At 45.8% G+C, this 26,132-nt stretch overlaps 1 protein-coding gene and 1 long non-coding RNA gene across 2 annotated transcripts; one reads left to right on the forward strand and one right to left on the reverse strand.

Moving 5' to 3' along the window:
• Positions 1-385: 385 nt before the first annotated feature.
• On the reverse strand, positions 386-11,784 carry LOC120888940 (uncharacterized). The gene is made up of 3 exons (XR_013425475.1): positions 11,159-11,784; positions 3,009-3,071; positions 386-646 (listed from the first exon to the last, which is right to left on the reverse strand). It is a non-coding gene; the product is annotated as an uncharacterized LOC120888940 (long non-coding RNA).
• On the forward strand, positions 9,972-13,241 carry Id4 (inhibitor of DNA binding 4). Its single transcript, XM_078020589.1, has 3 exons — positions 9,972-10,817; positions 11,189-11,247; positions 11,781-13,241. The coding sequence occupies exons 1-2, from the start codon at positions 10,377-10,379 to the stop codon at positions 11,231-11,233; spliced, it is 486 nt and encodes a 161-aa protein (XP_077876715.1). The 5' UTR covers positions 9,972-10,376; the 3' UTR covers positions 11,234-11,247; positions 11,781-13,241.
• The last annotated feature ends 12,891 nt before the right edge of the window (positions 13,242-26,132 follow it).

The following is a 26,132-nucleotide window of genomic DNA, read 5'->3' on the forward strand; positions in this document are numbered from 1 at the left end:
AGACCTGCAGGGCCTCCGGAGCCTGACTATGGCACACACGTATGGCAGGCGGAAGGAAGTCTGCTGTGCAGCTGCTCGTTTATGTCCTTTCAGAAATTAAAAAATAGATTTCTGACCACCTGGATTATAAATCTGCTGCCTCATCAACAAGTTTAATGTTAATCATATTCCAGTGCAGAAAAGGAAAAGGTTGTTTGTTTGTTTGTTTTATCCTAAGGATACTCCTCTTTTAAGGCAGATTTTGCCCAGCTAAACAACTATATCGATGATATAATAGCCATTTCTAAATTGGTACGTTCACTGGAACCATAAATTACACAGCTCTGTTTGGCTGTTCAATAAAATGAATGAGCATCTGAATTTCCAAAAGGAAACTGGACAAAAATTGCATTTTACTATTTATTCCTTGTTTAGGTTTTGACCAACAGACAGAGAGTGGTTTTTTTCCCCCTTTAAGATTATAAGTGTGGGGGTCACTATAACTTCAGAAGAAAACTGGCTTGATCCAGGTGAATAAAACATCTGGGGCCAAAGGGGTGGGTCGGATGGCCGGGTGGTGTGCAGAGGGACATGACTTCATTGCCACCTTGTCTGGGACTGTGTTCGTGTCTCGGTTGCAGAAGATGATTGAGCAAGAAATAAAGAGCTGAAGGAAGGAACAGGAAGTTTAGTGTAGCCTTGAATCCAGAGTGGAAGGAGAAGCCGCAAGACCTGCAGCTGCACTGAGACACTGAGACCCCCTCGCAAGGCTCCCTCGCTTGGTCTCCAGCATCAGGTGCTCTGCTCCACCCGCCCCCCCCAGTGTGGTCTGTCCTTTCCTCACCCAAGAAAATCTCTAGCAAATTCATAATCTAAAGTTCTAGCAGGGTTCCTAAAGCTTCCTGGGAAGTGAACTGGAACCTTCTTGGGCCATCAGCTGAACCAGTGGATCCACTACTATCTGTTCCTTTTGCTCTCCATTCCAACAGGCCAGCCACTGTTTGAACGGTGGGCAAAATCTGCAGATCACCCCCAGACAAATGTTCATTCAGATGTCATCCTAGCAGACTGTGCCAACCCATCTGAGCAGCAGTGAACACTTGCTATATATGAATAATTCCTAATAAGGAAAAACTGCTCATGCCTCTAAGATGCTTTGACATCAAGGAAGACCTACAGATACACAATCCTGTCTTCCTGTTTTCTGTTGCTATAATAAAATGCCTGAGATTGGTTAATTTGTAAATGAAAGAAATTAATTTCTTATAGTTCTAGAGGCTAGGAAGTCCAAGGTCAAGGACTTGCATCTGGGGAGGGCATTCCTCAGGTGGGAACTCTGTAGAATTCCAAGGCAGTTCTGGGCATGACATGGTGAGGGGGCTCATGAAAGATGGCCAATCTAGATTTCCTAGCACATCCACCCTTGGGATACCTAACTCACTTCCTCAATATCCCATTAATCCATTAACCCATGAATGGATGTGTCCATTCATCAGGGCAGATCCCTATTGATGCAGTCACCTCCCAGAGGTCTCGCCACCATCATTAACATATGACTAGACACTTGGTTCCAACACTTGAATTCCAGCGGACACACCCAAACCATAGCACTGACATAACTTGAAAATAATTGCACAGTGACATGTCAACTAATGCAACCTGTTGGGTAATGTGTAATATTAAGATGAAATAAACCCATCAGACATGATAAGAGAACATGACCGAAATGGAAATAATAAAAATATTTGTCATAAAGTGTTTGTTAAATAGGTTAAGGCAGATCCAAGCAAGAATCCTATGCAACCGCAGAAGTTGTGCCACAGGTAAGTTTTGTTTAGGAAATAGATCCACATTACATGAAGCAAAAAATTAGATTTCCAAGGATAAGTATTGTACACTGTAATTTTTGTTCAAGGAAAAATATCCACATGGGTGGGGAAAATCTGAACGTATGTACGATAAAATAGTCACAGAGGTTTTTACCTGGGTGTGGGTTCGTGGACGACCTTTATTTCCATTTTATGTTTGTCTGTATTTTCTGTTTTTTTTCAATATGTATATGCTTTGATTGCAAAATGAAAAACCAATGTTATTTTTAAGTGATTATCATCAGGGAATGAATGATGGATGGTTTCCTGGAGGAAGAGTCTGTGTATCACTGCGTCCCAACATGTTTTTGACTGCGCTGAAGAACAAGAGCGAGTGGGAAACACTTTACATAGGAAGGCTAGCATGAGATGAGGAAGGGAGGGACTAACTGAATGTAAGAAATTTCAGAGTTGGGCCAGCTGAAGCAGAGAACCAGCATGACCCTTGCAGGGGCTCTCCTCCACGCTTCTGCAGATGCTCTTCCCCCCACCTGGGACATCTCCCTGGATGAAGCCATCCCTCTGGCCACCCTGGCAACTCTCCCATCCTGTATGAAGCTGCCTTTACTGCAGGCTTTGGCCTCTGCCCCTGCCGTGCTCTATCCTTGCCTGTACATACTGAATTGCATTAACTGATTTTCAGTTGATTCAAACATTGTCTAAACAGCAAGCTCTGTAAAGAGTGAGGGACTTCCTGTTTTTTAAGCACAGTCTTGTCCTATAATAGATGTACCATACATGTTTGTTTTGGCTTGACTCAAATTGGAGAAGGATCAGTTAACAGCATCTTACAGGTGGAGAGGGAGAGTTAGTTTGGGGAGAATTCACAGTAGAGAGGTTTTAAGCATATGTGTCATTAGCACATGTGGAGGGTTTTCTAGAAGCTGAATAAAGAAAGCATTTCCACTCTTCCCGCTGTGTTACCAGAGATGGGAGCTGGCAGGTCTGGAGATACTGTTAATGCACAGCGTTGGAAGGTGCCAAACACTGTCCACTTAGCAATCTGCTGAGAGGCAAAAGCATTTCATATACTACAGGTTGTAGATTCCAGATGAACACAGAAGAATGGATGGATGACTATGTTAAAAACATCTTTAGCCAGTTCCTTTATGTCCTGTGGTGGCTCCAGTCCTGTGCCCACACACCGTGATGAAAACGTACCTTGCATTTCTGCAGTGCTGTCACGGTAACTGTCATATTCCTTCCTCGTGACACCCATTTTACCTGTTTTGAAAACATGATATAAACAGAGAATCAAGCATTAACTTTAACTTCATGAACAAGATGTTTTCAAAATGGTAAATATAATTACAGCAGACCAAGAATGCATGTTGGGTCACACTTTGGGATTATTTTGTCAACAGTCATATTTTAAGAAAAGATATTCGATCAAGACTTTTAATCCCCAACAATTATGTATTTGATTTAATTCTCTTCAAGAAAAAAAAAATGGATTTTTGTTTTTTGTAATTCCTTCCCTGAAGATGGTTCATTTAAACTGGACTGTCCTAACATAGAATTACCAGTATTCATAAAGCGAAGTTAAGCCACTCATTTTCCTTTAATTCTGCATCTTTAATTCCTTTAAGATTTACTGCACAATTTACTAGTAGAGAATCTGCACTCCTTGGATTATTTCACAAACAAGTGAATTTTCATACCATTCTCCTGCTTTCCACACAGCCTTTGCTGCTGCGGGGACCAAGCTCCCTGGATCCACCTCCTGTCCCACAGCTCACGGCAACTGCGTGGGGGTCTACAGAAATGTCTGAAAATTCCTCTTCAGGGAAAAAAAAGTTGCAAGTGCCTTGAACATTGTATCAGTTCTTAGGAACCATGACCTAGATATCAACCAAACGGGAGAGCTTTTTCTTCCATAAAGGCAGATTTACCAAGATGGACTCACGGCACGATCAGTATTCAGTTTCAAAATGTGATTTGCCGTTTGTTTGTTGTTTAAGTGTTTCCTCTACATAGTCAAAACACATTAAGTACCATTTTTTTCGGTATCTTGGAATTATTTCATATTCTCTTCTAGGAAAGAGAAATAGAATGAAACCCCCCTTTGTTAGTGTGAATCTAGCAACAGTTTGCTCTGTGAAGGGAATAGTGCTTGGTGATGACTCTCCTCGTGACAATAACTGGATGAAACAAGATTGCAGCAACATCAGCACATCTACATCCTCTGGGTTGAATTTTTAAGTAGTAGAAATAATCTCCTTGCCCTGAATTTCTCTGCTTAAGGAAACCATGGAGCAAAAGCAAGCCCTTGAAGTCCTTGGCATCTTCACGACCATTTTACCTCCTAAGAGCCCCCCTCAATACCAGCATAGACATCAGAGGACACTAAGCAGGACCAGCATGCACAAATTATTCCTCTCCATTGCTTATCTGGGACTTTCAAAACCAGTGAATCCTCAGTCTATCCCTCGGATTCCTCCCTCCTGTCACAAAGAGATCTGAGTAACAGACCAAGTAAGAGAGCTTTGGGGGGAAAATATGGTACCCATAGGAATTTCGGTTTCCTACTCTAGACAGAGCAATAGAAGGTATTTAGTCCTGTTAGAGTGCTCATCTTTCTTCCTAAGGAAAGAGTCAGAGGAGGAAAAACTAGACCATCCTGAATATGGCATGATGAGGTTTCTTCCCTCTCCACCCACTTGGTTCTCGCCAAAGCAGCTGTGACCTGGGGTGACTGAGGCAGCAGAGGCTCCAGCCGGAGGAAGCGCAGGGGCAGGAGTGCAGAACATTCTTTGCACAGCGAGAACATTTCCAGTAATTAGGTTGGTCCTCCTCAGAGCCTTGAATCCATGTCGCACCAGAACAACATGACACAAGGGTGTGGTTTTCAGCATAGTTCATTTATAGCCAGGGAAAGACCGTGGTCACGGACAGCCACAGCGGCTGGTCCACTACAGCAGTGCACGCCTCGTACCTTCGTTGCAGGCAGCTTGGCACTATTTGGTTGATGCTGTGATAGCTGGCTTCGAGGGACACGATGAAAAGCAAATAAAATAATGAACACACCCACCATTCCTATGCCTCTCCATGCCCCCTCATGGCCCTCAGATAGATGGTTTGATTTCTCTTGGACTAGAATAGTTGCCTAGCAGTGGATTGGATGGGCCATATGATGGTATGTTTACCGTGTGTGTGTGTGTGTGTGTGTGTGTGTGTGTGTGTGTGTGTTTTACTGAGGATTGAACTGAGCCCAAGGGTGCTTTACCACTGAGCTGCATCCCCAGCCCTATTTGTTTTGAGACAGGGTCTTGCTAAATTGCTGAGGCTGGCCTCAAACTTGTGATCCTCCTCCCCTGACCTCCCTAGTAGGTGGGCTTACACACACCACCTCTAGCAATGTTTAACTTTTCAAGAAACTGCCAAATTCTTTTCCAAGGTAGTCTTCCTCGTTTTATATTCCTATCCACCAACAGTTCATGATAGCTGCTCTCCAGAATCACCAATACTTTGCATGTTCAGTCTTTAATTTTAGCAGTTTTCACAGGTATGTGGTGATGCTTCATTGTAGTTGTGAAATGTATGCTTCATATGATGTCAACCAGCTTGTCATGTGTTCATTTACCATTTTTATTTCTTCTTTACTAGGTTGTCTGGTCAACTCTTTTGCCCACTTTTAAAACTGGGGTTGTTCACTTTCTTACTGTTGAATTTGAGAGTTCTTTATAGATCATGGGTAGAGTTACTTTATATGTTTTGGAACACTTTTTTGTTTCTGTGCTAGGAATCAAACCCAGAGGCTCATGCATGCTACGCAGGCACTCTCCTAGTGAGCTCTCCGTGCCTTATATGTTTTGAAGGTAAGTCCTTCTTGGAAGGAATTCACAAACTGACTCAAAAATTCATATGAAAATGCAATATACCCAGAATAGTAAAAATGAGGAACGCAGCAGGAAGCTCAATGGCCAACATTATCTGCTTTCAAGACGTAGTATGAAGCTATAGTAATAAACACAACATGGCTGTGCACAAAAACTAGTAAGCAGAAGAATGGAGCAGATAGAAGGACACCTATATACAATGATTTTTGACAAAACTGCAAAGGCAATTTAATGCAAAAAGAAGTTTTCAACAAAAGTTTCAGGAACAACTGAATTAAAATATGCAAAAGTATCAATATCCACCCATATCTTGTACCACATACAAAAAAAAAACTCCAGAATAAATCATAGACCTAAACATAATACAGAAAACAAGGACCAGATACCTGAACATAGGAGAAAATCTATGTCACCCTGAATTATAAAAAAATCTGTTAGATGTAATACCAAATGCCTGATCTATAAAAGGACACACTGACAAACTGGACTTCACCAAAATTTAAAACTTCTGCTCTTGAAAGAGATGAAGTGAATATAAAGACAAGCCACAGACTGTGAGATAAAATTTACCAAAAGCAACAAAAATGTTAACATTGCCCACTTACTATGTGACATTCACTTAACAGAGGCCACTTAAGTGTGTGTGTGTATGTATTGAATAAGCACCTTATGAAGTACATATAGTTTTTATTGTAATTGAATAAAGGTACAGGTGTTTAGGAAGCTACTTTAATGATATAAAAGTAACTAGCAAGGAAGCCAAAATTGGAGCACAGACTATCTATCGACTTCAGAACCTAAACTCTTCATGTCTCCAAGGTAAAACAAATGCCATTTTTCCTTCCTTTTTTTTTTTCCAGCCTGAAGAGGACTTTTTAAAACATAGCTACATCTTATTAAACCAGACTACCTTTGAAACCTCCTGGGATGGGTATTTTGGGGGGCCATGTCTAGTAGGCCACACTGAATTTACAACATCCTTTTTCTGAGCAAACCAAGAGGTTATCAGTGTTGCCAGCCTGGCCCCAGCAACCTAAAGGCAGCAGGAGTGAGTTTGTATCAGCACTAGTGCTTATACAGCAGCCTTCAGATCCAGCTCCCACCTTGCCCCTTACTCTTTTGGAGCAAGGGCCATTCTGGCTGTAGAGTACAGAGTGGTTTCTTATGCCCCAAAAGAATGTGTGTACCTCTTTCACCAACCACTTACACCTGGAGAGTGACCAAGGTATGGAACCCATGTTTTTCTGTAGGTCTGAGCCCGCCCACTATTCCCCACCAGTCCTTGAAGAAGAAAGTATCCACTCCTAGAGACATCAGGCTGAATAGCCCCGTATGCTTGGGTACCCCTGTTTAGGGTAAACAGGGTGACTGTGAAATCTCAGAGCCTGGCTGTTTCAGATCTGCAAGGGTCCGACTGGTACTTAGAGTGCTCCCCAGGTAGCACTGCAGATCTCTTTGTCCTGGGAGGGGTGTGTATATGACCTGGTCACAAGGTTTCCTAGTGCTCCTTCTATGCATGTTTCACCCCAGGCCCACTGAGGTGAATGTGAGGGGACCTAGAATGTCCACTGTAATGAGCTCTGGGCCAGGCCACCTCATTTTCACAAGCGCAAGTAAAACACTTTGATATTAAAGCAAGAGCCACAGGTAAACTAAATGTCTTTCTCTGAGCAGTAGAAATAATGTGGCTTGCACAGTTTATTCAAAACCTGGTAACTGCTGAATGAACTTTGTTTTGAACTCTCAGTGCCAGGAGTCCTATGATTTCAGGTTTTTGACATCATGTCAGTGCCTATGGCTAGGAAAACAAAAACATTCAGCATGTAGCTTCTACTATTCTCTAGTTTCATGGGTCAAAAAAGGACAGGATCATATTTTTATTCCTACTATATAAAGTTTTATGGGTTTTTTTTTTCAAAGTCTTCATGTCTTCCCACCTTCAAAACGAGGAATACGGTTAACTGCTCCTGCCTACTCTGCTGGCAGGATTTGGAGATCACAGTTTTCCTGGATGTTCTTGATCCAGTGGCTAAGACAAATCCTTTGAACTCCCTTCTCCCAAAGAAAGTCACCCTTTCTCACTTTCAGTCAGACACAAAAACCACCTCCAACAAAACTTGAAACTGTGGCATTTGGCACTGACCACACCCAAGGTGTGGGTCTCTTTGAGATCTAGCAAAATCCAAAATGATAAATATGATTGTTCCTTTGTATCACATACTTAAAACTTAAATCAAGTTAGGATATATAAAATTTTTAAATATGGGTGTGCCCTGGACACATTCACATACTTAAATTTTGAAAAATCTTGGGTTTTTCATTTGGAAGCAGATTTTAAATTCTATATACAAGAAAAATCATGGAACAAAAACATCTGTACATATATCTATTTATCATTATCATCTGTGCTGATATGACAGGCTCCAAGAAAATAGCTTCCACCCACTGGGGCTCCCTCCCCCAGCTATCTGTCTAAAATCACAGTATTTTCTCTGTGTATATTTATATTACTTTACAAATGTATAAGATTAGGCCTGGTTTGAGAAGAAAATCCTTCTTTTGACTTGTATAATTCTGATTTTCTTGATAAATGGAGACTATCCTACACAGGCACGTAAGTAAATGAGAGTGTCATTTGCTTCTAAACAAATATTAGAGGCAGCAAGGAATGAGGTTTAGGAGACAGGAGGTTACTGCATCTACCTATGAAGCCAGTATTAAATAGCTGCTCTTCCTCCATCAGGAAAAAGGAATGTGCTCTGGGGAAATAGTGCAATTGTCATAAAGTAGCCACATGGTGAAACAAAATACTTGTCTTCTGTAAGTATTTCAGTTCTGGGAAGGGAGGCAGACAGGAAGAAAACCAAGTCCACACAGGGGGTAGACCTGAAGAAATGAGGTCCATATCTCTTTCTCTCAATTTTCAATGAAAATGAAGGCAGCAATCCATGCCATGTACATGAAGGAAGAAAATTCTTGGGATAATTCATCTCCAAGCGTGTCTAAAGGTGGGAGGGTTTGCAGGGTGAAGCCACTAAAAATTCATTTCCCCACTAAGAGTTTTTATGCTCATTTCTCATCTGAAGGGCTTAATTATTTCTTGAAGGGTACACACAACACCCCACCAGAGTTCATTGTGCAGTTTAATTTTGAACCCTTGAAGGACAGCTTTTCCGTTAGAAACCCAACACAAAAACGTCCTTAATGAACAGGCGTTTTTTGCAGGGTGGGGCCCAAGCAGGATCTCAGGACTGGAAGTGTGAATTTTATGCTTTGTTGCCAAAGGAGACTGTGGACATTCTCACCACCTTATTTAAAGCAGGATACGCTAATGCGTGAAGTGGTGCATTAATGGCCTAAATTAAGTTACAGGTATGAATTTTACATAAAACGGATTAATATTATATGTCATAGCAGAATTTTAAATACTCCTTGTCCATGCATTTTTAATCTTTACGCGCTCTAATTTATGTACAAGGCAATTGCATTTCCTTAGCCCACTTATGCATCTAGATGAGTAAAAGAAAAACCCCTGACGGTTTTGTTTTATTTATATTTTCCTTCACCAAAAAACCTGCATTCGATTCGGCTTTCTCTTTTCTTTTGCTAAGCTTTAGCGTTAAAAGAAAGAAAGAAAGAAAACGGAAGGCTCCACATTCCATTCCATCATTATGGTTTCAGCAATTGTGAAAAGGCGAATAATGAAACGGAGGGGGAAATACGGAACAGAACGAACGTGCCTTCTAGAACAGCGCGTCTTTCTTAAGGCACTGGAATCCCAGGGATGGAGTGATGGGTGGCGGAGGGACCCTGGGCCGCGCCGTTGGGAGTAGCCGGGAATCCGCGAGCCGGGCCCAGCGCTCCCACGGCAGCCCAGGCGGGAGGAGAGTGAATTCCAGCCGCACATTCCCGCAGTTCTTCGCAGGAACTTCTCTCGCGTCTCCCCTCCCCTGGGCACACACCAGCCTGGCCCGACTCCCACCCCGCTCTCTTTTCTCAGAGCCCCGACCCACGGCGTTGACGGAATGGACTGCCCTTCCCATTGGCCCCAGCGTCATTCCCTGAGGTGGCACTGCCCTCCTGATTGGCTGGCCACTCCCGACTCCGCACCCCTCCCGCCGCTCGGGTTGCCCGGCTCCCCGCCTCCTAGCACCGCCCGAAGCCCCCACCCTCGCCACCTCCCTCCGCGCACCCGCCTGCGCGCGGGGCCCAGCTCTGCTCCGCTCGCGCAGCTACCCGGCCCGCGCGCTGGCCCCGCCCCCGGGGCGCGCGGCTCTATAAATACGGCTGCGCTGGCGGCTGGGGGAGAGCGCAGTGGAGGAGGCGCGGTAGTGGGTCGGTGCCGGGAGCGGGGAGCTCTCGGGCTCGGGGAGCGCGGCGGCGGCGGCGGCGGTCCGGCTGAGTCGCAGCTCCGAAGGGAGTAACCAGGGGGCCCGGGTGGGCTACTTTTCGACCGGTACCTCCGATTTTTCTTGTCTTTTGGTTCGGCCGAGTGTCGCCCACTGAACAGAGATTGCCCTCGCAAAACCTGAGCGACCTTTCCATCAATTGTTGGGCTCCGGAGCCCCGAGCGCGCCGGGCGCGAAGGCAAGGGGAGAGGAGCCGGCCGCAGGCGGGGGCCAAGCGGAGCTTGCCGACCTCCCTCGCTCGCCCCAGCCAGTCCTTTCGCGCAGGGCGCAGGGCGCGCGCGATGAAGGCGGTGAGCCCGGTGCGCCCTTCGGGCCGCAAGGCGCCGTCGGGCTGCGGCGGCGGGGAGCTGGCGCTGCGCTGTCTGGCCGAACACGGCCACAGCCTGGGAGGCTCGGCCGCCGCGGCGGCCGCGGCGGCGGCAGCGCGCTGCAAGGCAGCCGAGGCGGCGGCCGACGAGCCGGCGCTGTGCCTGCAGTGCGATATGAACGACTGCTACAGTCGCCTGCGGAGGCTGGTGCCCACCATCCCGCCCAACAAGAAAGTCAGCAAAGTGGAGATCCTGCAGCACGTTATCGACTACATCCTGGACCTGCAGCTGGCGCTGGAGACGCACCCGGCTCTGCTGAGACAGCCACCGCCGCCCGCGCCGCCGCACCACCCGGCCGGATCCTGTCCGGCCGCGCCGCCGCGGACCCCGCTCACTGCGCTCAATACCGACCCGGTGAGAGGCCCGGTGGCGGCTGGGGCCCACGCCACAGGGGGTGCAGGAGGGTGGCGGCAGGGTGGCGGGAAGCGGGCGTTCCCTCTCTTCGGAGTGGGGGCCGGCCGAGAATGACAGTCCCCAGCTCCTTCTCCAGGCACCTGGGGCCGCCTGCCGCCGGCTAGCCGGATAAGCGCGGATCGGGGAGGACGCGCGGGGCAGGACTCGGGCTGCGCGACCCTGTGCTGTCAAGTCCCGCGGAGGGGTCTCCCCGGCTGCAGACTGGGTGGGGGCTCCGCGCGCCAGCTCGGTGTCCGAGGGCGCCCAGGACCGTGACGAGAGCGTCGTTTGCGCCTGCTAACCTTTCCCTTGGTGTTCGGTTGCTGTTCCAGGCCGGATCGGTGAACAAGCAGGGCGACAGCATTCTGTGCCGCTGAGCCGCGCTGTCCAGGTGAGCGCGCCTTTCCCGTCTCGGGTGGCAGATCCCCAGAGACGCCCTTCCCCGGGGGCTTCCGGTGCCAGGCTCCGCGGTGTTCTTGGCCCGCGGCGTTTCTGAGCGTAAACTCCCGAGGAAGTGAACGCTCCTCTCCGCCACCCAGTTAGCGGCGGACCTGCACGTCGCTTTAGAACCGGGCTGCCCTCTGAAGGGACACTAGTCCGCTCTCCTCCCGGCGTCCCCGGGCCTCTCCGGTGACCGGCGGGCTCGCCCTGTCCTCCCTGCACCTCTAGGGAAGGCACCGTCGGGGGCGTGGACGGCTCCCCCGCGCCGCCTGACACCCGTAAAGAGGGGCGCGGGCAGGTCCGCGCTCGGGCTTCCAGAGGCCCGCGCTACCTCCCGGGCGCCGCGCCGCCGAGGGCCGCGGTGCCGTCTGACCTGGCGGTTTGTTTGGGTTGTTGACGGAGCACGTCTTGAGTTGGTCGGTGGCGCCAGCAAGTCTGCAGCGGGGAGGTTCACACACCCCTCTATTCATTCCTCTTCCACAGGTGTGCTGCCGCCTGAGCCCGAGCCAGGAGCTCTAGAGAGGGAGGGGGAAGAGCAGAAGTTAGAGCAGAGCCACGGAGGAAAGGAAAACACATCAGCAAACGTTTCACTCGTCATTCCAAGAGAGGGACAGGAAAGAAAAGAAAACTTTCATTTTTTTTTTGCACGTCCATAAACATTCTACATACCTATTCTCGTTTGTCTCTTCATTTATAACCGCTGTGAATTGTACATTTCTGTGGTTTTCGGAGGTGCAGTTAAACTCTTAAGTGTGACAGGACTGATAAATAGATGATCCAGAGTAAATCCGACTTTAGAAGGCTACTTTGTGACCAAGGAGCTCAATTTTTGTTTTGAAGCTTTACTAATATACCCCAGAGCATTGTAGATATTTTTTTTTTTACATCTATTGTTTAAAATAGATGATTATAACGGGGCAGGGAACTTTCTTTTCCCTGCAAGAATGTTACATATTGTATAGATAACTGAGTGACATTTCATACCATGTATATATAGAGATGTTCTATAAGTGTGAGAAAGTATATGCTTTAATAGACTACTGTAATTATAAGATATTTTTAATTAAATATTTTTTGTAAATATTATGTGTGTGTTTTTTTTTAATCTGTGGGAATATTTCTTTTGGAAAATGACTTTTCAGCTCGGTTGCAGAGCTCTTGATATCTTGAATGTCTTTTCTGTTTGGCCTGGCTTTTAATTGTTTTTTGTTTTGCCCAGTATGGAAGACTCTGAAGTAGTAGTTATAGGTAGTGGTCTCGCATGACTGCATGAGATGTTTAATCACAAAATAAACATGTTCCGAGTCCATTAAAATGTGTTTTCTTTAACCTACATTGAAATCTTTGTATTTGAAGTGTACATGTTGAAAATATACCTTATCAGCTTTTAAGTACAGGGTTTTATAGTGTAATATATAAAGAGTAAGTGTTTTGTTTTTGTTTTTTAACTGAGATCAAAATGGATTCTGAATGATTCTACATATAGGATGGGAAATGCTTGGATCCTTAAGGAGTTTACAAAATCTGTTTTATCAAAGTGAAAAACAAATTGCTTGTCACTCTTCATTTTACACTAAAGCATAATGTCATGAAGTTTCATATCTGTACAGATTATTTAACTCAGAAATGAAAAATGTTCTCTGCTTGCTACCAAAGGACACACTCTTGGAAATGATCATTTTCTGCTTTCCTTCCTCCAAAGAATATTAACAGTGGGAGAGAAAAAAAAAAAAGGCATAATGGCAAATCCTTCAAGCAGGGATAAAAGTCGATCTTCAAACATTAACTTAAGTAGACCAAAAATTCTGATGACCGCATCTAGATTATTTTTTTATAAAAATGATTTTCACTATAGCTATGTCAGTTACCGCAAAGCTACTGTCCAATCTCTTGTGATGTGTAACTTTTACATGTGAAAATTAAAGTAGATTTATCCGTCTTGTACTGTGATTTCTGGTCTCATTTCTTTAAAACCTTAAAACTTATTTTTAAGGCCCTTCTCCTCAAGGAAGGTATTATTTTTTAGGTTAGATAGGCCCGTCAGGGTTTGAGAACATTATGCATTTAATGTGATGGGTGCTCTACACACCAGTTAGATGGAATTGTTAGAGTGAGAGAATTAAGTAGGATTTAATTGGGTGCTTTGTAAATAGTCAACTGTGTGTGTAACGTGGTCTGTTTGATTTTTAAAAGGAAAGGATTTGTTTCAGATTATACAAGAATAAAAGTATTAAAGACCCAAGGGACTTTTTATGAGGTCAAAGTCAAATATTTATATGAATATGAAACATCATGGTCCCTAGTAGCTGAAATGAACGCAATCAGTGCTAGGAGGTTAAAACCCATTCGGAGGGTTTAAAAATCTGTCCACTCCCAGCATGTTTTATCCTTCGGCTCTGATATTTTCCTGGTCTTGGGTATTTTTAGAATTTGATATATTTGATGTTGAACCTTATGAAATCAAAGGACTGCTTGTTTAGGTGAGATTTATGTTTATTTTTTATATTATTCATTCTTGTCACACATCAAGAGGAAAACACTAGCACACTGCTGGAATTCCAAATCTAAAGAATTCTAACGATTGCATTCTTTGTTATTAAGAAGGGCACAATTCCTCCTTTTTATTTGGCAGTTTAATTTCAGTAGGAAGCATGTCACATGTGCAATGTTGGTTGGAGTTGAGTGTTTATCATGCCCGGCTGCTGAACCCTACCTAAGCCTTTGAGCAGAGTTTGAAACTCATACTGGTGGCCGATGAGTCTCAAAACAAATAGACAGATTGGGGGGGAGGGTTGAACATAGAGGTTGCCATTTGAATTTGTATTTGGGCATTAAAAAACACTAAAAGAAAGGAAAGTGTTCTAGATATAATATTTCAGAGACTTGACATTTTCCCCTTGGCTACTCAAGCAGCATTGGACGTCTCTAAAGAAACAAAGTCTTTGTTAATGAAATAACAAAAAACACTATATACAGTTGTATAAGATAGTGCATTCTATTAAAATGCTGGCTGTGTCCTAACCAAACAACCAGATAATAAAAAACATTTTGTCTCTTATCTAGGTAGGTCTAGTTATTCAGATATTTAGTTTAACAAAGGAAAAACTCCTGACTTTTCTTAATTTGTAGACTTTCATTGCATAGGCACAACCAAAGAGTAAGAGTAATTTGAAACCCTGGAAAGAAAGTAAATACCCCACACAGTGGACATTGCTTCTAAGGTTGTTAGAAAATCCTCACATCTCAAACATCTTATGGTAAAGCTGGAAAGAAAAAAAGAAAAAAAAACTTTTCATTTCAAAGAACTCATATTCTCTGCTATTGTATAAATCCTACTCAACTTTATTGTCAAGCTTTAACTGCATTTTTAGAACTTTTAAGAATTTTGAATCCCCAATACCTATTGTATTAGATGCCTTCTATGACAATAAATCTTCACTGAGCAAAAGGTTCTCAAGTTTGTGGTTTTTAATTGACTTTTACTGAGTTATGTGATTTTTCATTATCAAGAATGGGTCTCTTGATGGATCACCTCAATTATTTACAGCGTTTCTTACCATATGATGAAAGATGGGGCTCAGAAAGGGTGTCTTCTTTGAAAGGGAAAAGGCTGCCCTACTCTCCAGTGTCTGCGAGGGCAGGAAGCAGTAGCCTCAAGAAAGTGCAGGACAGGACGCTGTCCAGGGGAAACTAGGCCCAAACCCCAAAAGGTGCATAAGGGAGAGGAGAGGGAACTGTTTCACAGTAGTGCACAGCCAAATAAAGCTGGCCTTGCCTTTCTAGTTGGCACACTTGAACCACATGCGTGTTAATCAGTGCAATTAGCCCTGGGTCTCACAGGGCCCCACCCACCCCCTGCAGCCTGCTGAGGAAGGAAGCCCTTCTTCCACTGCTCTTCCTGAGCCCAGAGTCATTGCAGGCTCCAGAGCGAATCCTTCTAGGGCTGCCCTCAGTCGGCGTTCCTCAGACCCGACGGTTTCTTGCAATTATAACCCATGACATTTTGCTAAAATGTCATTAGCTTTATGGATTAGAACCGTGGCCCATTACATTTTAGAACTGCGATTTTACTTTCTCTACCTGGAGCCCTGACTCAGTCCCTCCTTTAAAAGATTAAACCAACCCACCAACCGACAGACACAAACAACTTGACCAGGGGGAGCCCACTTCCTGGGGGGGGGGCAGCCTGTGGTCTTTAGGCTTCATTGAAAAGGCTGGGAATTTTCAGTGAAGTTTCACAGGGGTTTTGTGTTTGAGGGCCTCCTCTACACTGTGATTCGCGTGTTCTGGCTCCTTCTACGGTTTCCCCCCTAAGCGCTGAAACCCAGGTAACCCACGTCGCCAAGGGTTTTCTCACCCACCCAAGCAAAGCAAGGCAGCCGCGGGGCTGAAGTCAGTCCCTGGTTCTGAGGCGCCTCCAGGGACGTGGAAAGAGCGCTGTGAAAACCCGAGTCCATTTGAAAAGTCCCTCTGAGTCCATAAAAGGGGACACACCTCAGGATCCGGGAAAGAGGAGCAAAGTGTGTTGCTGTGTTCCTCTGGCTGGAAGATGGCTAAAGAGGAACTGAACTTAAAATGCTTAAATAAAGAGAACCAAGACATATTTTCTACATGAATCCACTGGTATCTTTTTTTTTTTTTTCCTGGAGAAGAAAACTCATACTATAAATAGGAACTTTCTAAGAGATTATGTAAGTATTGGTAAAATATTCAAGTTCATGGGTAAATGAGAGGCCATTACAGGCTTTTGGTGACTGTTTCTCAATTGTCTATGACATAAAATACCCACCTGCACTTTTGAAATGCATGTAATAAAATTGATTTTTCAAAATTCTATCTTTTCTCCAAAGTTTCAGTTCCAGGGGGAAAGAACTGTGGTCTTACAGTTCTTCGTGCAAATTCATGTTTCTTAAATATTTACATAAGTATTTTCAATATTTCTTAAATATTTTAAACATTTGCTTACCTATTTAAAAGATTTTCTTAAATATTTCCTATTTCCTTCTCAAGTTTTAACATCAACTAAGAGACTGTACTTGTGGGTATGCAAACAAAAAAAATAGCCATGTGCAGGAAATTATCTTTCAAAAGGGCTTTTCACCCTAATAAAATAAATACACTATGTTAATTTTCCCCAATTCCCCCGAGGTTTTACTTTCTAAGGTGGGGATTTCCACAAAGATGCACCTTCCATTTGGGGGGAACTATTAACAACCAACAGTGTTGTGTTATAGCTCAAGGCAGGATAAAAAGCAATTGTTATGCTTCACATTTCCTAAAATATGGTCTTAACTTCTCAGGTATCTCAAGAAAAAAAGACAGAGAGAGAGAGAGAGAGAGAGAGAGAGAGAGAGAGAGAGAGAGAGAGAAATGGGGAAGTTCTTATTGTATGTCCAGCTTAGAGGAGACCTGGGAGATGGACACAGAGATAAAAGCCTTACACCTTACAACAGCATCCTTCTGGAACACACTTCTCACACTCAGGTGTGGAACCTGAGTTTATGGCCATGGTTAGAACCAAGCAGCCTTCTTAAGGTGGGATTTTTCTTTCTGTGCCCCACGGTGCCTTGTAAAGGGTCGTTGAGCTTCAAGAAGAATGTCCTAAAGATGGCCTTTCCAGCCTTCTCCACGACTCCTTGCCCTTTCATCTGCACTGAGTACAGGTGAGCTTCAGACCAATGCATTTGGCTGCCCTCTTGTCCTCTGCGCCTCTGAAAAGCCACCGATTTGAAACAGGCTTTGATGGTCTTCCCCGAAACCCTCCCTTTCTGGGCTCCCATCTTGGCCACTGGAACCTGTGGTCAAGGCAGAGACCGGGGGCAAGTGCTCGCCTGAGTCTTGATCCACACCTTCAGTTGGGCACAAACGTTCCCGCTGAAGCTCACTGGAACCCCACAGCCTCCCCGTCCTCACGGCTTCTCCAGCTCAGTCCCCTCTGTCTCACATCTGGGCTCTAGGTCATCTCTGGCCTCCTGTCCCATCTTTCCTCCTCTTTTCTATCTTCCATGTTATCTAACCACATTACTGCTCCACAGTTGCCCACTGCCCACGGGGAGACTCCAACTCCCTGGACCAGCATACAGGGCCCCCATGAGCAGGTCTTTCAGGAATCATTTCCCGCAGTCCTTTCCCTCCTCCACTCCTGGCTGCCTCCACGCACACATTTTATGCTTCAGCTGTACCTGGGATCTCATCCTGGATGTGCTGGACAGAAAAGCACGCTGGCCTTTATGTCTGGACAGAGGAGGTTGATTTCCTGAGTGTCGAGAAGCGAGCAGCTTCAGGAAGGGCATGTATGGAATGTGGACCAAGGAGGGTGGGGGACAGAGGGCACCTGCCTGGCCAGCCTAACCAGCCAAGTCAACCTCACACACATCTGAAATGTCCTGCTCCTCCATGGTGGCTCCCTCTGCAGTGGTGGTCCCCCTGCCTTCACCCCAGCTCCCCTGCCTCTGTCTGGGTTGCTATTACTTCAAGGCTCAGTGGCTACTTCTTTTGCAAAAGTTACTGGACCTTCTTGTCACCCCAAATAAAGGTCCCTTCCCCCTGCAATAATCTAATCATTGTCATATGACTATGCTTCTGGTGAATCCCCAACCCCCAAGGATTCCCGACCACAAGTACCAGAAGAACATTCCTGTAACTCCTTGTACCAGCAAATCTAGCAAATTCTTTTCAGCTCAAAACTGCAGTTGAGAGATTTTCATTATCTTTAAAAGCCTTTGGCTGCCTCGAACATGGAAAATAGATAAGCCGTGTGCTCTTGACAATGAAGGAGTGTGGTCAGCCTTGGGCAAGAGAGCTGGAAGGAGAGACTGAGAAGGGACAAGAAGAGCTGATCCCGTATCCACAGGAAAGAAACTGGCCTGCTGACCCACGTTGAGATAAGTGAACAAAGACACTTCAGTGCCCGAGTTGGGCTGGGCCAGGGGGCACCGTAAAAGACCAGCACAGAGCCCTCTGGAAGCCGGGGGAGGACACTGGGTGATTCCTCTCTGTGCGTGTGTCTGGGCTTCTATTCTCGTGGATTGGTGAATTGTCGTGGGGCAGATTGAGGCACAGTCCCTGTAGCAGATCCTCCTGAGTCAGGCCTGAAGGACAAGCTTCCACACAAGAGGGAAAGCAGATACAGATCGGAGTTTTCATTACCCCCACCTCTGCTCCAGGGCCCCAGAGGTGGAGTTGTATGGCCAGGAACCTCAACTAGGTCTTGGGGCGTTCCCCACATTTCCCAGTAGAGGGAACAGAGCGTGAGAGTTGAGAGGCAGAGTCAGCTCTGGAAAGTGGTTGATTTTCCAAGCCAGGATCACAAAGCCCTGTGTGGACGGACTTCACCCAGCTGACTCTTCCTGGCGCTCTCTTGTTCTGTGGTCTCACCTGCAGCTTGGCCTGTGTCCTAAGAAGGCAGGTTCAAATCTTGAACAAATAACTATGAAATGCTGAATTGATCTTGCTGCCTTCAGAAAAAGAGAACAGAGGTCGGGTTCTTTTATAGCAAGAATCAAGAATTGCAAAGCTCTTTGACAAAGGAACAGAAGCAACATGGTGAAGAAGGGATGCGCTTTTCAACAAACGATGTTGGAGAGACTGAATGTCCATGTGCAAAAACAGAAAAAAATACTGACTCAGTCCCCTGCCTTCTGCTTTTCACAAAGGTATCTCAACATGGATCGCAGACTAAAAGTAAAGTGTGTAATTATAAAACAGCTACAAGAAAACAGGAGAGCTCCTCTTTTGATGATGATGTTTTAGGTACAACACCAAAAGCATGATCCGTAGAGGAAGCCCAAGCTAGATGGTTCTTATGGTTAAATCCATCACATCTGTGTGCTCAGACCCACCCTCCAGTCTGGAAAATGTGTGGGGCGGAGAAGGGGCACAGACGGTCCGGCCCATAGTCAGAGCTAACCAATTTTTAGCTGTGTTCCTTCAGGCAAGTGACTTTTTCACATTTCAATTGCCCCATTTGTAAAATGAGTATAAAATCATAATAACCTAGTTTTGGCAGGTTCTCTAAAGGCAAAATAAAGTAACATACATGAAAAATTTTTTCCAGACAGTAGTTATGATTTTGGTGTATATAAAAATCATCTGGAGAGATTTTAAAATTGTCGATTCCCGAGTTCCACTCATTCTCTTGTCCCCACCACTGAGACCCTGATTCATCAGGCCTAGGGTGGTCTGCATTTTAGCATTTCCCAGGAACCCTGGTTTGAGAAACTGCAAAAAGTCATAAAAGAATATGTCAGCTTCAGCCATTTCCAGGATATTTATCCTCTTTGACATCAACTTCCAACTCCGCAGGAGCTCTAATCAGGAAAGGTTAATGTGACACAGACAGAGGGGTCACCTGGGAGGCAGCTGCTTCAAGAGCAAGACACTGGAGGGGTCCTGGGACAGGTGAGCGCCCAGTGCTGGCTTCTCGCTAGCCCTGGCTTTCACCCCGAGTTGATTTGACTCCGATTTTCATGATAACCTAATTTGTTTTCATATTAAATCATTCTTTTCCAAGGTAAAACTCAAAAGGAAGAAAATGTCCCCCTTCTTATGTGTCCTTCTCACCAACACCCTCCCTCACTACCTCTGTGACGACCTGAAAAGTGATTGGAGAAGGTGCCTCTGTGGGGCCAGGGGCAGGGTGGCTTTCATGGTAAAGGGACTCTGGGAAATACACGATTTCCCTGCTGTGTTCAGCCCTACTGAGAGGCCACCCGGGCCCAATGGAGACCAACAGCTCAACAGTCTCACCCGGCATGACTGTCGCATACAGAAATTGTTAAATGGTACAATTGTACCTTAATTTCATGTAATAGATTTCTTTTTTTGGTAGAATTACATATAATTTTTTATGAATCAAAAAGCAATTGGGGAAAATAATAGCTTTAACTCTTCCCAAATTGAATAAGACTTTTCATAAGAGAAAAAAGTCAGTAAGTCTGAGGAATTTGATGGATTGCAATGTGGCCCCAGGCAAGTTACCTAACCTCTCAGAGACTTGCTTAAACTTCTAAAGGGGACTCTGGTGGCAATGAGAGCCAAAACCCAACACACTGCCAGGCACAGGAGCTTGAGTGTCTGTTAGTTCCTTTCCTATAAGCCTTCTGTCTGTCTTCCTGTTTCATGGAGGTAGGTCTCAGCAGGCCACATGCTTGAGGAATAGGGACAGGAATGACTGGAGGACACTGACTCCTTCCGGTATGAAAATAAGGTTAAGAAAAAGGGAGGCACACGGTGTGTGTGTGTGTGTGTGTGTGTGTGTGTGTGTGTGTGTGTGTGTTCACTCAGTATGGAGCACAAAGATTTCTCAAATGCACAACCTTTTCAAGGAGGCAAAAGGCTTCAAACCTTCTCACTGCAGAAACTATTTCCATTGCACCTCTTTATTTCCAGGGCAAAGGGAGGAACGCAGGTGAGGGCTCACAGGAGGCTGAGCAGGGCCGCTTCCTGCTGGCCTTGCCTACAGCACAGCCAGGTCCAGAGCCTGAGTGTCCTTGGTCTGTTTCCTGATACGTGGCTGGGTGCCCCAGGACTGAGACAGAGGCTAACCCCCACGTTCTGGGTGGAGCCATAATGCACCCTAGCCACGTTCCCCAGGTACAGAAACCCGTGACTAGAGTGGTGCTCAGAGCAGCACGTGGTGCTTCAGAAACGGGCTAAGGTTGAGAGCTGCATAAAATTCGGATCTTTCTTCGTGGCTTAGGAAAGTGAACCGTCCATAATTCATGTTGAAAATGTTTTCTGGTCGCCGTACGTCCCCACGAGGCTAAAGCGGAGGCTCGTTCAACAGGGCGGGAAACCCATTCTCTGAGGGTCCGTGTGTCCATTGCTGTATTTAAGTGAAACATAAAATAGTAGAATTTCCAGGAAAGTCAAGTTCCCTCATTTTTCTGATAAGGAAACTGAGGCTGTGAAGTTTTAAAATGTGCCTTTTGTCAGGGACTTGAGGCCGAGGCAGAGCTGCCAGTGGAACTCAGGCCTCTGACCTGCAGTGACGGGGACCTTACTTAGTCCAATATGTGGCAGGATCATTTGTTCTAGTGGGCTGTTCTCTCTCCAGCATTTTCCTTGAGTCATTTTTTTTTTAAATTCCCATTTTCTGATGCATGTATTTATTTCTCCAAATAATTTTCTTCTTATAAAAACTCTGTAAACATAGCCATCTTTTTTTTTTTCTTTAACTCTAGAGATGGCTGCTCCAAAAAAGAAACATGTGTCTTTTTGTCTAGAGTTATTTAAAATGAAAAACTTCATGATCACTCTGGACTATTTCACTCTATCTTAGACTCCAAGGGTCCCTTTAAAGACCCCAGGAATTCTTCATGATTCCAGAGGGCACTGGAGACCCTATTTATTAATTTGTAGTTTGAATTTCATGACATGAAACACCAGTAAAAAAAAAACCAATCTTCTGCTTCAGGATTGTAGAGATTACCAAGAAACACAACAGGATCACGTGGGCCTGTGTGCTCTTGCCAAGCCTGGCGTTATAATGATACATAGGAAGGGAATGCTCCGCTCACCGACATCCATAAAGGGGCTGATTAACTCAGCTCTGTAGGAACTGTTCAATATTAAATCAGTCCAAACTTTAAGGGCACGTTTCTTAGAAGCCCTTTATCTAGCATCAGGTGTGTATCTAGACAGTACAGCATCTGGTAATTTTGAGGTTACAAGAGAAAAAAGACAAAAAAAAAATGAGAATGTGCATTTTTCCAAGACAGTTTAAATAGTCTAACTTGTTGATGGAGTAAAAAAAAAAAAATCATCAATTCTTTTCATCTTTTTTTAAAAAATAAAAAATATGCTCAAACAGAGGACTCAACCTTTAGAGGCACCTTCTGGATTGCTATGTCATTTGACGTTTTCTTCGTAGGTCAAAACAATTCCAAAATGCTTTTCATAAAAACTGAAGAATGAAAATGTTAACTTGAAACCAGGTCAAGGGCTGGGGACGTATCTCAGTTGGGAGAGTGCTTGCCTCACATGCACAAGGCCCTGGGATCAATCCCCAGCTCCACAAAACAAACAAACAAACAAGACTACCGTAGACCTCCTGAGCCCGGCAACATCATTTAAAGATGTATTTTATGAATAAGTTTTATTTTCTTTACTCTTCCTCTGCTGCCAAAAGATACAGAGCTTCTCTGAGAAGCTGCACTTGGGATCCACGCTCCAGGGTCACCTTTTTTCAGGAAACTGGGTCGTCACAAGGACTACTGTGTGATCCTAAGGATGAAAACCCACCACCTCAACTTCGCAGGTTTGCTTAAGATTGGGTCTTTGATGGAGAACTTCAGAGTTCCTGATCCTCAGCCTCCCTGAAATCCCAATCCCAGGGACGTGAAGGAAGGTTCTTCTGGAAGCACTGGAAAATCCCTAAGAGAGTTGCTCTCCTGCAGCCCGTACAAACTCCCAGGTGGGAGGAGTGCGCACACCAGGTGAAGAGAGTCTGCTCATCCCAGACACAGCAGGAGCAGGTACAAGGCAGCGAAAGTGCCCAGGCAGCCCTTCTGCTGCGCGCTCTGTGGCCATTTCTCCTGCACTTGGGCCGGAACTTTGCTAGGGCAGCTTCTGCATTGCTCCCAGGGCCAGAGGCTGCCGCAGTTGGCAATGTGCCTCACCTGCTCGTCAACATCGCCACGGCTCATCAGAGGCCATTAATCAAGCATTTACTTTTAAATCTAAACAGTTCTAGAAACACAAATTTCTGGCACAGTGGGCCCTAGCATGCCTAGGGTTGTGAAAACCCAGCAAATTTCCTGCTGACATTCCTCGGGTGACAAGCCTGCCTGGCCCTGCCGGCAGTGCGAGTTATCTGCTGCCCTCTTTTGAATCTTAGGGCACATTGCACCCTAAGAAGGGCCAATGGCCTGAAGAAGGTCTCTTCCCCCTGTCAGGGGGCAGCTTCAACCAGGCTGATCCAGGCTGGCACAGGGCTCTAACTCTCCCTGAGGTACTACTTTCTCTGCAGGTGCACCTCTGCGGTGAAAGCAAACCGGAGTCTCTAAAGCAGTAAAGGAATTAAAAGACATGAGGTTATGTTTCGTTTTTTAATTTATTTTTAAATTTATTGATATATAATTGACAGATAAAATTGTGTATATTTAAAGTATGGAATCTGGGGTTTTGCTATGTATAGACAATGTGAAAGGGTCACTGCAATCCAGTTAAGTGACACATCCCTCCCCTCACGTCCTTACTCTCTGTGTATGTGTGCTGAGACACTCAGAAAATATTCAGTCCCTGACACAGTACTGCCAACGCCAGTCGCCTTGCCACGCCTTAGAGCTCTAGAACTTCATCCTGCAGGACTGGGACTTGGAACCCTTGGGCCAGCGTCTTCTTATTCCCTGACCCTTTCCCCCCAACCAACTTTTATAAATCTCAGCTCTACTTAATGAGTCTTGATATTCTCAACGCCAGGTCCAGGTGCAGGAGGCATCTCTCTGGCTCACTTCACACTGTCCTTCAGGTTCATTCCTGTTGTCACAAATGGCAGCATGTCCTTCCTTTTTTTGAGGCCAAATTATATTCCATTGCATATATATATATATATGCCACATTTTACTTATCCGCTCCTCCACCAGAGAACCTTTAGTTTGTTGTTCCACATGAGATATCATGCATAATTTCTTAATCCAGGTTTGCACCCAGAAGGCTGTCCCCTCTGACCTAATTTATTTAATGCCCTAAAGTGCCACATACCATGCTGGTGATAAAGACTCCAAAATAAAACAGCATGCTGGGACACATTTCCTGAGCCTCTCCGGTGGGTCCTGTCGGTGCAGGACAGCAGTGAGGTGCAGGACAGCAGTGAGCTGCTCAGGCAGCTCCTCCACACAGCGCCCTGCAGCCTGCTGCCTGCTGCCTGCCTCTCCACCAGCTGCGTCTGCTGCCATCCCCCCACCCCCGCCCCCACGCTCTGGTCACCTGGGCCCCCGGGCCCCCTTCCCCGTCCCTTCCTGATCACCTCTCCTCACTCGGCCTTCGTGCCCCTGGTCAACCCCTGACTCCCAACGAAGGCACAAAGGAGCAGTTGGGAATGTGTTCCTGAGAAACAGAAGGAAAGAGGGGATTGCCACCTTCTCCTCGGGGTCAGGGGTTATGAGGAGGACAAGAAAACGGCACCAAGGTGGTGCCGGGAAAATCAGGAGGCCGCTTGTCTAAGGTCTTGGCCATGGCAGTCTCATCTTGAGAATGGCCACACCACAACCATGGAAATGCAGATCCCGGTGGGAAAAATGGTGATGGCTCACTCCTCTTCCCGGAGGAAGAAATGCTGGAATTTTCTGATCTCCCAATCAGACCATTAGGAAGTTAACGTGCACCCAGAATGCAGGCACCCTCCCTGTCCCTGGGCAAATGTCCCTCCGCATCATGGCCCCCTCCCTGGGCACACACCTTGTGAACTGAACAGGGTCCTGAACACAGTCGGGCACGCACAGTGTGGCCCTGCTACCTACCACTGCCTTGGAATTCTTAATAATTTCTGAACAAAGAGCTCCTCTTTCCTGTTTATGTTGGGCCCACAGAACATGTAACTGGTCCTGCCCAGCAATCAGGGATGGCCGGTCCTGTGGCACCCTGTCCCTGCTGAGATAATGGGTCTCACTGTGTACTTGTGGGGTGGAACGTCACGTGGTGTGCCTGGTACCTGCTGCTGTTCTCCTAGCTAGCTCGCCTGCCCAGAAGGGCAAGGGCAGATGGCAGGGCTGACTGGCAGTTTGGTCTTGGGACTGCAGGCTCAGTAGATTACAGGAGAAAGTTTCCATGGACAACCAGGTGGATGTGCCTGGGAGGAACCATCGCAGCAGGTAGAGAGAGGCTGAGAAACTCTGCACGGGGAGGTCACCGAGTACAAGGATGGCTCCCAGCCATTGTGTCCAGAAGGAAGACAGGAAAAACTGTTCCTTCCAGATTCTTCCCATTTAACTGAAGCCACGAGGCCCTGGGTAGGTACTCAGTGTCTTTTCCGTCTCTGACTGTGGACTCTACGCGCCAACACACTTCACTGCATCCCAAGGCCATGAGATCCGGTATCTACTGCTTGTGTTTGGCGGACATGGCCCTGCACTTGTGGGCGAGTAGTAGATGGACACATGTGATCACAATCACCATGAAATTCTTGAATGCCCACGACCATATTAGGTGCTCAAACACACATGTGAGAGCGTAAACAAGTTAATAACAAAATAATACTCTATTTAATCCAACTTGCCAAAAAACAAAACAAAACAAGACGACATTTCCTCTCCCTGCCTGCTGTGTGGTGGCAAGAAAGACCTCGAAAATGCATAAAGCTCTTATCTTCCTTCATTCCCCAAAGAATAATAGATCAGTCGGAGCTCTGATGCTGTTTTAATAATGTACAATTTACAATTCATTGGTTACCAAGCACTCACAGTATAATTAATTTTACAGACCTGTTCAGCAAATCCACATGGCTTTGTACAATATGGGGGGGCAGCAGTGTCGGGAAAGGCACCGGGAAGGGAGGACAAAGGGAGAAAGCCATCTTCTCTTCTCTTTCATATCAAAGGAGCCGAGTCCTACACCAGCCAGGCAGATTGGCAGGCAACTGTCACAGCTCAACGAGAGATTCAGTTAACGTAAAAACACATCCCCAGCAACAAGTTTTAAACCAGCACAAACTGCAGTCCTTATGGGGACCATAATCAGTCTCCCAAGATCACACTAAGGAAGATGGGTGGCCAAGCCACAGAGCAGGCCAAGCATCCAACTCTCTTAGGAAGGACGTGACCCCTTCCTCCTAACTGCACTCCTCCATGGATCAGAGTTAAGTGGCTTCCGACCACGGTCTCCCTGCCCAAAGGG

The sequence above is a fragment of the Ictidomys tridecemlineatus genome, chromosome 8, assembly GCF_052094955.1.
Source record: "Ictidomys tridecemlineatus isolate mIctTri1 chromosome 8, mIctTri1.hap1, whole genome shotgun sequence".
In the NCBI taxonomy this organism is placed as follows: Eukaryota; Metazoa; Chordata; class Mammalia; order Rodentia; family Sciuridae; genus Ictidomys; species Ictidomys tridecemlineatus.

Excerpts from the sequence above, each read along its gene's own strand:
- Id4 (XM_078020589.1), top strand. The coding sequence starts at position 10,377 with ATGAAGGCGGTGAGCCCGGTGCGCCCTTCGGGCCGCAAGGCGCCGTCG. Across the intron at positions 10,818-11,188 it reads CTGCGCTCAATACCGACCCG|GCCGGATCGGTGAACAAGCA; the intron begins GTGAGAGGCCCG and ends TTGCTGTTCCAG.